General features: G+C 48.7%; 1 protein-coding gene across 1 annotated transcript in view; it reads left to right on the plus strand.

Annotated features, from left to right (window-relative positions):
• Positions 1-97: 97 nt before the first annotated feature.
• MORN5 (MORN repeat containing 5) overlaps positions 98-12,389 on the plus strand; it is a gene marked incomplete at its 5' end in the record, with an annotated part of 33,497 nt that continues 21,205 nt past the window's right edge. Inside the window, 4 exons of the mRNA XM_079926739.1 lie at positions 98-144; positions 3,811-3,958; positions 5,495-5,693; positions 9,646-9,777. Of these exons, the coding sequence (XP_079782865.1) occupies positions 98-144; positions 3,811-3,958; positions 5,495-5,693; positions 9,646-9,777 (526 nt within the window). The remainder of the gene's footprint in view (positions 145-3,810; positions 3,959-5,494; positions 5,694-9,645; positions 9,778-12,389) is intronic.

Below are 12,389 nucleotides of genomic sequence, written 5' to 3' on the forward strand. Positions count from 1 at the left end.
TTCGCCTCGGTTCCGCCTATCCCTTCTGGTTGTCATAGTGAGGCGGGAAACACCGAGACTCTGGGCTCCCAACGGCCGGAAGCTAGAGGCAGGCGCCATGGAGTACACGGGGAGCCAATATATTGGGGAATTTGTAGATGGGAGGTAAGGACCTCGTTTGATTCACTATGTCTTGAACATCCGTGACTGGGAAAAGCCGGCGGTCTTTTTGCCTCTGCAAAGGACTTTGTACCAGACACGTTCACAAACTTTATGCCTTTTAAACTTCAGGACAACCCTTTCAGATAGGAACGTTTATTCCCATTTTACAATTCAGGAAAATGAGATCCAGAGAAGTGAAGTAACTTGCTCAAGGACGCATATCTAATAAACAGCAGAGCTGAGATACATCCATTCCATGTATACCCGTATATATGTGTGTTTGTTAAATGCCAGTCTTAGATATAGAGATAAGAATATTAAAAATGTCAAGATTCTTGCTCTTGTGAAGCGTATCGTCTAGTTGGTATACTGCCAACAAACAGATAAATGAGAAGATAATTTCAGATAGTGGCTTTGCTTGAATATTTCCCTCCTCGTAGCAACCCTATGAGATAGATATAATCATCCCCATTATACGGATGGGAAAAGTGAGGCACAAGGTAATTATATAATGTGCTCAAAGTCACCTAGTTGGCATTTGACAGAGCAGAGATGAAAACCAGATCTGACTTCAGAGCCCATGTGCTTTCTACTATAGACCCCTGCTGCTGAGCCCCTGTAGAGGATGCATCTAGTTGGAGCAGTCCTGGAAGACTTCATGGAGGAGACAATATTTGAAATGGGCCCTGAAGGTTGAGTAGGATCTAGGTGGGTGGAGATGCAAGGTGAAGAATGCTTCCAGGCAAAGGGAACAGCATGAGCAATAGCTCAGAGGGCTTATAAGGGAAAGAGCAGGCAGTTCAGTTTGGGTGGAGTGTAGAATGTGCCTGGAGGAGAGTGGGAGCCCAAGCTAGACAGGGGGGCTGTGCTCTTACTTAGAGAGATTTGAACACCATGCACAATTCTGTGGGTGGGAAGAGCCACTGTTAGACCCTTGGTAGTGCTGGGCATTAGGAAATCTAATTTATTTCATCTCTGTATCCCTCCTCATAGTACATCTGTCTAGCACACACTCAGTTAATGTTAGCCACATGAATGAATAAGAGAATGAATGAATGAATAATATTTGAGATATGGTCATCATATCCTTGTTAAGGATTGATGTCTTCATTATAAAGTAGCTCTCTTTGTTCTTTCTAATTTACTTTGAATTTAAAATGAAGGCATTTCAGGACTTCCCTGGTGGTCCAGTGGTTAAGACTCCGCACTCCCATGCAGGGGGCGTGGGTTCGATCCCTGGTGGGGCAACTAAGATCCCACTTGCTGCATGGTATGGCCAAAAAAATACATACAAAAAATGAAGGCTTTTCACCTTGAATGAATAAAAGAAAAAACGGAAGGGAAGGAGAGGGAGAGGAGGAAGAGAAGGATGGAAAGAGGGACGGAAGGAAGCAGAGTGGAGGTGGGGAGATCAGGTCAGAGCCCATTGCCACTGTCTCGGTAAGAGGCACCAGGTCTCCGGGCCAAGGCAGAGGCAGTGGGGCTGCAGGAAAGAGAAAAATTTAGAAGTTGGGCGATTTCATTGCCAGGAGTCGGCAGCTGGTTGGCTCCTGGTCCCACTCAGAGACTGCTTCCAATCCCAGCCCAGAGCCCACCTCCAGGCTTTGAACTTGGAAGATTCGGCTGCTTTGGGGGAGGAGAGGATGAGTTCTATTTGGGGTGGGCTGGAGATGTCTGTAGGTGGTCTGAATAATAGTGTCCAAGTTGCAGTAAAAAAAAATAATAAGAGGGGAGATGCCAAATCTCAGAGAAGGGCTTAGATGGAGACTATGTTTAGAAATGACAGATGTGATCTCAAGCAAAGAGGTAGAGGAAAGAAGAAGAGGAGGGACTTCCCTGGTGGCCCAGTGGTAAAGAATCGCCTTACAACGCAGGGGACGTGGGTTCAATTCCTGGTCAGGGAACTAAGATCCCACGTGCCGCGGGGCAACTAAGCCCGCGTGCCACAACTACTGAGCTGCACGCCTCAACTAGAGAGCCTGTGCGGTACAAACTACAGAGCCCACGCACTCTGGAACCGGGTGCCACAACTACAGAGCCCACGCGCCCTGGAGCCCACACACCGCAACTAGAGAGAAGCCCGCACGCTAGTAACGAAAGATCTCGCATGCCTCAACGAAGATCCCACGTGCCACAACTAAGACCCAATGCAGCCAAAAAAAAAATTTTAAGAAATAAAAAAGAAGAAGAGGAGTTCTCTTTCCTTCTGTGTCTTGCAGCAAAGTAAAAGCAAAATGGTTTTTAAGGTCTTCTATACGTCAGGAATTCTATTATAGCTTCATAGCCATTAACGCAACAACTTGGCAGGGGTGTCATCATTATCCCTATTTTACAGATGAGGAACTCAGGCTTAGAAAGGTGGAGGTCACACAAGGTCACACGGGCATGGAGAGGTAGAGCCAGGTCTGGACTCCAGGCCTGCCCGGCTCAGAAGCTGTGACTTAACCACAGCGCTCTCCTGCTTGGGGCCTCTGTCACAGCAGCAACTTCTGTCATCCACTCAGGAAGTCCGCTGGCCCTTCTGTTTCCTTCGTTCCTTACTTAGTAGATGTTCACGAGCACCTATTTAAAAAAACATAATTCTAGGAGCTGAGGATACCAAGGTCTTCCTCTCAAGAAGCTTTGATTAAATAGGGGAGATGAGGTATACAATTACGATGCAATGCAGAAAGTGCAAGGCGTCCAATGGAGGTACAAACAAAACCACAAAGAAGTTCAGAGTTAGGAGAGGTAAATTCCAGCTAGTGGGGAAGAATGGAGAAGGAATGAAGGAATGAATGAAAGCATATTTCTTAAGCACTCACTATATGTCAGGCCCTTTACTAGGAAAACTGTTACCAGTATCTGGGTTAATCTTGGGCATTAATCTCAGCCATTTCACACGTGAAGTAAGTGGTCCAGCTGGTTCCCTGCCCCGTGCTCAGGTGGGGGCCTGTCTTCTACATGGCACTGACCACGCATTATATAACTGCTAAACTGTGTCCCCCACTGAACTGTGAGCTCCCCGAGGACAAGGACTGCATCTACCTTGGTCACTGTTGTGTCTGTAGTATTGTATCCAACAGACTAGACTCAGCAAGGCACCTGGAATATAGCAGGTGTTCTGTAAATATTTCTTGGAAAAAAGGAAGGAACAAAGGAAGGAGGGAAAACAGAGAGATTTAGGAAAGTCTCCAAGATGATACATCTAGAGCATGGTGAAGTAGGATTCAAATTCCTGTTTCCTATCTAAATTTCACACTTTTCCCAGTTTCCTACTTACGGCGCAATGGGCAGGGGTAGGCTGGTTGTGGGGGAGGGGGAAGACCCAGCATCAGCTACCAGGAAACCTGGCCCCCATCTCTGCTTCACAGTGCTTACTGTGTGGCTTTGGACGCATTGTTCCCCTCCCTGGGCCTCCCAAGGGGGGCTTCCAGGGGCAGTGTAAACTCCAGGACAGTCCCTACCTGAGAGAGAGGGAGAACAAATAGACCAAACCCTGCATCCCCTTCGACACACAGCCCCTCTTACTTTTGAGCTTTGAGGGAAACAAACATTTTGTTTCTGAACAGAATATTGCTGGGACAGTAACGTCCAAGGACCCTGAGGTTCCTGCTGGCTCTCCTGCACCCGCCAGCTCTGATCCTCCAGCTGCCATGAGGGCTCAGTGACTTCCCTTTGTCCTTACAGGATGGAGGGTGAAGCCGAATACATCCTCCCTACCGAAACAAAGTATGTTGGGGAAATGAAGGACGGCATGTTTCATGGCCAAGGAACCTTGTACTTCCCCGGTGGGAGCCGATATGATGCCATTTGGGAGAAAGGATTGGTTGTAAAGGTAATCAGCTGGGGAGGGAGTCTGCAGAGGGGAAAGCCTCGGACAGGAAGAGCCCCCCTGACACGCACCCTGCCCTCCCCCTCTGCTGCCCTTTTCTCCCTCCTCTTGATCTTCAGGGCTCTGGAATCCTCTCCCTCTGGATCCAGAAGGGCTCCTGGACAGGCCATGATGAATTTGAATCCTATTATGCCACCAACTGTGTGACCTTGGGCCCACGACCTCCCCTTTCTGAGACTCATGTTTCTTGTCTATAAACTGGAACAATGGTTGTATTAGTATCATATTGCTGCTGTAACAAATTACTATAAACTCAGTGCCTTCAAACAACAGAAACTTATTATCTTATGGTTCTGGACAGCAGAAGTCTACAGTAGGTCAGCAGTGCTGCATTCTTTCTGGAGGCTCTGTGGGAGGATCCACTTCCTTGCCTTTTCCAGCTTCTAGAAGTTGCCTGCATTCCTTGGCTCGTGGCCATGCATCCCTCTGACCTTCACTTCCATCATCACATCTCCTCTCCCTCTGCTTTTATCATCACCTCGTCTTCTCTCACTCTGACCCTCTTGCCTCCCTCTTATAAGGACCCCTGTGATTACACTGGGCCCACCTGGATAATCCAGGATAATCTCCCCACTTCAAGATCCTTGACTTAATCACATCTTCAAAGTCCCTTTTGCCATGTAAAGTTAACACATTCATAGGTTCAATGATTAGACGTGGACATCTTTGGGGGACCATGATTCCACCGGCCATGAGAGTACTAGGCATCTCCTAGGGTGGTTATGAGAATAAATGAGGCAATATATGTGAGCACTCTGCTCAGTACCTGGCACACAGTAGGCACTCAATAAATGTTAACTCCACCATTACTATCATGATAAATCATCTAAGTCAGTTCTTAGCCTGGGATTTGTGGGCTACAAGTAGAATTCAGGGAGTCAATGAAATCTCCCAATTTATATACAAAAGCTTCTGTGTACATGTGACTATAATTTCTCCAGAGAAAGGATCTGTAACTTTCGTGGGATTATGGGTGTGTACAGGGGCTGGCTCATGACCTAAAAAAAGGTTAAGAAACACTCCTCGCTTTACAGCTTGGAGAATCTAAGCCCCAGGAAGGGGATGTGACTTACCCAAGGTCACCCAGTGAATTAATAGTATTGGAATTTCCACCCATGTTTCCTGATGCCCAGGCCAATGCGATGTCTACATCCTGAGGCTTCCTTTAGCACTAAGGCAGCAAAAGCTGAATGTACATGTTTGGACAAAGAGCCATGACTGAGGGCTCTGAACTTTCAAGCCGTGATAAGAATAAAAGAATAATAGTAACGTTTATTGACTGTTTACCATATGCCAGCCCTATGTCAAATGCTTTTCATGTACTATCTCACCGACTTTCATTGAATCAACCCTATTAAATATACAGCATTGCATATTTTGAGTTGCATATTTTGGGTGCCAGGACTTCCTAACCACGCCTCCTAATCACCGCGGCTGTGATAGCTGTGATACTTATCACTTCTTTTCCACGGCAATGGAAAAGCCACCCCTTCCCTTGACTTTCGTCCTTCTTGGCAAGTGGGCTGTGGGCTCCTCAGACCTGTGCGTGCGCTCCTTACCTTCCAGGGCACATACACCTTCTCCGACGGGCTGCAGTATGACGCTGAGCACTGGCATTACTGCGACACCTACGATCGGAGGTTTTACACTGAGATCTGCTACGGCTTGAAGCCTGCAGGTACCCAGGCACCCTTCTTTCCCTTCACACCCAAACAGAGAGGAAGGTGAAAAATGGTTCTAAATAACTGGGCTGTGGCGCCACTGAAGTAACCCACCCAAAGGGGAGGAGTACGGAGCAGGGTCACAGAATGCAGAAGCGCCAGGTTCTAGAATCAGAGAGGCCAGTCCTCAAATCTCAGCTCGCCTGTACCAGCCGGGGACCAAGGGCCGTGCCTCCACCTTTCTGTGCCTCAGTTTTTCCCCTGCAAAATGGGACAATAGCATCATTTACCCCACGTGTCTCATAAATAAGATCACTCGTGTAAAGTGTTTACAGCAGTGTCTTGCACGCGCAGTAGGTGCACAGTACATCTCAGCTGCTGTCATTCATCAGATCAGCTGTAGCACCAACGTGGGCCAGCACCAGTGGAGCGTGTGCTCTGTGTATCGGGTGCCGGGTGAGGCCCTCTATAATCCCTGTCTCGTAGAATCTCCAGATGGCCCTGCCATGTCTGCCTTCCTAGTCCTTCCACGTCACAGAGGAGGAAGCTGAGTCCACGTAGTCCAAACATGTTTCCAGTGGCAGAGCTCCCATGGGAGCCCATGTCTTCCTCTCTGAGGTCCCCTGCCTCATGCTATATCCCTGCAAAAATCGAGTTCCGTCACAGAGGGCGACAGCGGGGCTAGAGTCTGGATTCTAGCAGCTTAAGGGGCTCATCCTGTGTTTCTGAGACTCGGGTGAGGTCAGCTGAACCTCAAAAGGCTAGATTTCGGCACAGCCCAGATGACATATCCAAATGTGGGAAAATGATGTTGCAAACTGTAAAAAAAAAAAAAAATCCTACCATGAGATAATGTGGTGTAGTTGACAGAGCAGAGAGCTGGAAGGTCAGGGTTGGAGTCCTAGCATTCCCACTCAGTAGCTGGATGAGCCTGGGCAGCTCAACCTCCCTGAGGACAGAAACCTCCAGAAGGCGCTCAGGGTCGGAGTCAGTCAGTGCAAAGCCTGGCTTTGTGACCTGGATCAGAGAGCTGACCAGGTGAGACTCCTTCTCTCCCTTTGCTTTCCTGACACCTCACTCTCCCACTTTCTTTCTATCCCGTCTCCTTTGCAGCTTCCCCTCCCCTTGATTATTAATTTTGGGGTTCCCCACGGCTCTCTGGCTTAGACCCTCTTCTGTCATCATTCTGTGCCTTCTCCCTACAAGGTGATTTCACTTTTAAGCCTTCATTTAATTGAAATCAAATTGAAATCAAAATCCCTGAGTCTCAGATTCCTGCATCCAGCTTCCCCAACACCTACGTTTGGTTGTCCCTCAATCTGCACTGAGTTCATTACCTTCCTTACCAGCCCCCTCTCCCCCAAGGATTGCTCCCCCAGAGACTGTCACTCCCCCCCACCCCCAGCCGAGATAAGCCTAATCCCGCCTCCTCATACCTCCATGTGCAATCCATCACCTAGTCCTACGGATTCTGCCTCTGAAGTATATCCATTTGCTCATTAAACAAATATTTACCAAGTACCGCTATGTGCCAAGTTGAGTTTCTTCATCCTCTCTGCCGCTGCCCTATTCCAGACCTCCATCCTCTGCCCTTCTTTACCTGATCTCCTAAGATCCACGCTTGACCCCCTCTGGGCCATTCTCCACTCTGTGGTCACTTTCATCTTTGAAAACCGTGAATCTGATTGCCACCAGCCCTCCAGTGCCGCCCCGCTACCCTGAAGATGAGGTTCCACACTCTTAGAATGACCAGCGTGCTCTGGCTCTTGCGAGGTCCCCAGCCTCATCCCTCGCTCCCTACCCTTCTCGGATGTTCTCTCTGCTCCTCCAAGAGACCATGCTCTTGCCTTTCCCTCTGCCTGGAATGCTCTAACCCTCTCACTTCACCCAAATAACTCCTTCCCACCCTTCAGGTCTTAGCTTAATGCCCCTTTCCTGGGACCCTTCCCTGAATTCCCAGACTAGGCAAGCGCTCCCCGTGAGAAATCACAGCAGCCACGATCCACTCCCCCAGCTCTGTCATGAGTGTCTCTCACGAGGAGCTGACTGTGAGCTCCTCGAGAGCAAAGGCTCTGTGTGTCCCCAGTGCTTAGCACATTGCCTGGCACGTAGGAGGTGCTCGGTAAAGAGTTATTATCAAACAGGGACAATGATATTGACGTCACAGTAGGAGGTGATGGGTGCACTCTGGGTAGTTACAGCAATGCTGTTCACAGACGTTCCCTGAGCACCTGCTCTGTGGCAGACATTGGCTGGGCCCTGGGGGACCGAGAGCTTCGAGGACACAGTCTCTGCCTTCACATAGCTGCCAGTCTGGATGCCACGGGAGAACCTTGTAAACGGCTCCCCCTGGCTTAGCGATGACTTTGTCATGAGCTCTTCACCCCAGCTGAGGCCTGCAGGCAAAGAGCTCCCGGCCTCAGGCCCTCAGCTCTCACAAGGCTTAGGTTTTGCCAAAGCTGTGTGAGGCAGCGCACAGCCTTCCCGCGGCCACGCCTTCTCCTCCAGCGGCTCCTGGCTCAGCAGCCTTATCCCAAGTACGCACTTCCTTCCCAGGTCCCTCGGCACTCTGCTCACCTCTCCAAAAGCCCCCTCTCCGCCTCGGCAGCAGGCATTGTTAGGGCCGGGGCAAGGCATCCATGAGATGGGCTTTGGCAGGAGGCTTCGGGGAGAGAACTGGCTGTAAAGTGCTTGGCGCGGAGTGTGCGCTCAGTAACCACCAGCCAATAGCGTACCTGCTTATCATCGCCAGCCAACCTCAGAGCCCCGCTGTGTGCGGGACCCTGAGCTGTGAGTGTGTGCTGCGCTCGGCAGGCATCCAGCCCTCAGTCCGGAGGGCAGGGAATTACAGACCCACTCGTAGAAGGAAACTGAGAAGTTACTTATTCCAACCTTATCTCCTTTCCTCAGGCCTCAGCGTCCAAGAGAGACAACACACAGGGGTTATGACCTTAAAGGTACACCGACTCCTGGTGGTTCCAACGTTCTGGGAGGCGGTGCCCAGACCCTCGCCTCCCCTGATATCAGCAGCTTAACGTATAGGCTACAGAGCTCAGTATCTAACCTTGGGCAAGTTATTTGACCTCTCTGAGCCTCAGTTTTCTTATCTGTAAAATGGGACCACAGGGTTGCTCTGAGGAGTAAGCGAAATAGTAGGAGTCAAGTACTTAGCACAATGCCTGGCAGCTGTTTTTGTAGCTTGGGTCAGGGTTCTTCATCACCTGATCCTTGCCCCCGTGACCCGTTTCTTTCCTGCTGTTTTCCTTACACACACCCTGTTCCACAAGGCTTCCTGAGCGAGGCATGAAGGCTCATATCTTGTGGCCTTTGCTCACACCTTGAATGCCATTCCTCTCCCAGACATGCCTTTCTAGCTATGTGGCCGACTCTGACACATCCTCAGGGTCTCTCTGATTCCAGAACCTGTGCCCTTTTCATGGTGTCCCTAGAAATAGAGGATGGGGTCAAGGGAAGAAGATAGGGGGCTGTCCATGTCTAATCATTGAACCTATGAATGTGTTTACTTTACATGGCAAAAGGGACTTTGCAGATGTGATTAAGTCAAGGACCTTGAAGTGGGGAAATTATCCTGGATTATCTAGGTGGGCCCAGTGTAATCACAGGGGTCGTTATAAGAGGGAGGCAAGAGGGTCAGAGTGAGAGAAGACGAGGTGATGATAAAAGCAGAGGGAGAGGAGATGTGATGATGGAAGTGAAGGTCAGAGGGATGCATGGCCACGAGCCAAGGAATGCAAGCAACTTAGTTTCCCAGAACCTACTCATGGAGCCATTTTCAGGAAGTTCCTCTGGGGCCCTGTTTGTGGTACTTTTGCTGTGTACCCTGATAGGGAGTGTGTGGTCTAGAAATGGGGCCGGATTGTCACATAAGCAACCAGCCAAAAGTGGACTTTAGGTTGGGACTGGGTTTGGCCTTGGTGGTGAGTTAATGATCCATGATATCCTTTCAAGGTATCTCTCAACTCACCAATATGGACCCGCCCAGAAAAATCCCTCCAGGCTGTTATGACTGCGGAGATGGCTTCTATAACCCAACCACGAGGATTGTCAAGGACTATAAGAATCGCTTTCTGAGAAATGCAGGTATGTGGCACATGTTTTCTCTTCTCTCATCACACGTAGGTTTGGTCTATGGCCATACCACCCTGAACGTGTCCAGTCTCGTCTGATCACATGTAGGTCTGTGCACACGTGTGCACACATGCATGCATTTAGCGAGAAAGGAGCTTTTGCCAATCATTGATTGTCCAAAAATTGACAAAAATTGATTGTCTGAATGTTTCACTCTTCGGAATTCTCATGGCTGACAAGTCTATACATGGTCACAGAGTAGGGCAGAGGACATTAATGGTCTAACTGTGACAGCACATAAGTGTAGCATGGAAAGGATTCAAGTACTTATCTTTGCATGCTTCCCTGCAGCTAGTAAGTGCCTGCTGTATGCTAGACGCTCTGCTTGGTCTGGGCACCAAAGCTAGCCACAAACCCCTTCCTCGTGGAGCTTACGTTTGGCAAATAGCAGACAAGTACTATGAACGGTTAATTGCATCATGGAATAAGCATAATGAAAGGGAAAAACATGGCCCTAAATGGTGGTGGGGGGTAGTGGAGATGGGAATGGGGTCCCAGAGAGGTGGGAGTGGTGCTGTGGGAGCACAAAGAAGTACTATCTAATCCAGAACTGGAAATTCCGAGAAGGATTCAAGAAGGAAATAGCTAACCCGAGACCCAAAACATGATGCGGAGTTGACCCTAGGGGGTGGGGACAGGTTTTTCAGCCAGAGGAACCAGCACAGGTAAAGGCCTGGAAAGTGAGTGATGCCATGTGGTCCAAGATGACTGCTGGCCCCTCAGCCTGGGGAGTACCTTGGAAGATCCAGAACCTCAGTTTGGTGAGTGAACACAAGCTGATCAGACTGAGAAGGACTGACTTACAGTGACCAAACTTGCAAGAGGTCAATGTACAAATAAGAACAAGAACATTTTCCTTTAACACCGTGATTCCTAACCCTTCTCTCTTCTACAGCCATAGTCCCACTAGGAATAACCAAAACTATGGACCCTCTTCGTAGGAAAATGCCCACATATGCACACACACAAATATATATGTGTACACACACACACACACACACACACACATATGCATTTTGCATATAGTCTTAAGGGGTTGATGGTTCCCCTAAAGACCCAGGTCAAGAAACCCTACTGTGTAATGAGAAAGAAACTGCCAGGTAGACCAGAAGGCCTGGGTTGGCTGCTGAGAGTTTCCACTCCCTGTAGGGAAATTTACTCAGTAATTCAATGATGATCAGAAAGTTGCGTCGTGGTGCTGGAATAAGCGCAAAGGGAATCATCAGCTGATGTCGTGGCTGAATCCTGGAGCTGAGATACCCCTCGCCCACTGGGTGCTGCTGGGGGGACATGGCAAATGCTTGTATTCCAAGTCCTTGGCACTTTTCTCTGACTTCTCATCTTCCATTAACAGAATGTACTATATAGAACACTAGTTCTGCTGGATATAAATAGGCTCCCATGAAGTTTCTTGATCAAATCAACTAAGGAGATACTGAGTTAGTAATACTAAACAGTTTTACTTACTGAAGGGCTTCTCAGGACCTTTTAGGTGCTGGTATACTTTGTAGTTTTCCTTCCTAGCACTTATTTCAACTGTAATTAAATACTCACTTGTGTAATGAATTGCTTACTGTCTGCCTCTCCCACTAAATGGTAAGGTCCCTGAGAGCAGGGACTCTGTCTGTCTTGTCTCCACCTGTACCTGTCCAGTGTCCAGTCAGAAAAACAAAGGATTTAATATCAGGAAATTGGTTAAGTAAGTATTGGAGAGCTGAAAAATCAAAAGGAAGACATTGAGGTGACAGAGAAAGTAACTGCGGGAAGCAACTACCCCCTCAAAACTGGGGCGGGGGGGAAGCAAGAGATTGGGTTATTAGAATGTAGATTGATAGAGGCCCCCCCAACCAGGAGCTGCATCCCAGACTTGTGAGGAGGGGGCACTGCCCAGGAGGGCCTCTGGAGAGAGAGCACAATGACGCCGATTCTAGGAGTGTGGGGAAGGCTGGAAACTGGAAGTGAAAGGCCACTGCTGAGACACCGACCAGGACAGCAAGCAAAACAGGAAGGAGCGTGTCCCCTCCCCCTCTGTCTGCCTTGAAGCACCTGACTGGAGGCCAGCTGGCAAAGGAGAAGTGTCCTCCACGTGGTCCCAGTCCCAGCATCGCCAAGCAGAGTGCAGAAAGGTGGGTTTGGAGTTGAGCGTCAGTACCTTCATAACTGGCCCCATCAACTGCTTTTTGCTGCTCGGCATCCAAACACAGTCTTCTCTGCTGCAGAGATAACGCATTTGTGCTCTTTTGTATTACAAGTCGCAACTGTCCTTCCTACTAATACAAAGATGCTCTCACCACCTCCTCGGAGAGGGGAGACCTTAAACCCAGTAGACGTCGCCTCCATCTTTGAGTGATGTTATCCCTTGACAGTCTTGCCTAATCTACAACCTACACGCCACTGCCAAGAATCTTCCTATAAAATATTAAGGGGAAAAGAGGAAAGAAGAGAAAAAAAATTAGTTAATAAAAGCAAATATGTAGATAGATAAATGATATAGATACCGTTATACATAAACATACAAGCAAGGAAGAAACACTGTATCATTGATACAGTCCTCTTTCTATAAC

Source organism: Stenella coeruleoalba (genome assembly GCF_951394435.1).
Source record: "Stenella coeruleoalba genome assembly, chromosome: 7".
Taxonomy (NCBI): domain Eukaryota; kingdom Metazoa; phylum Chordata; class Mammalia; order Artiodactyla; family Delphinidae; genus Stenella; species Stenella coeruleoalba.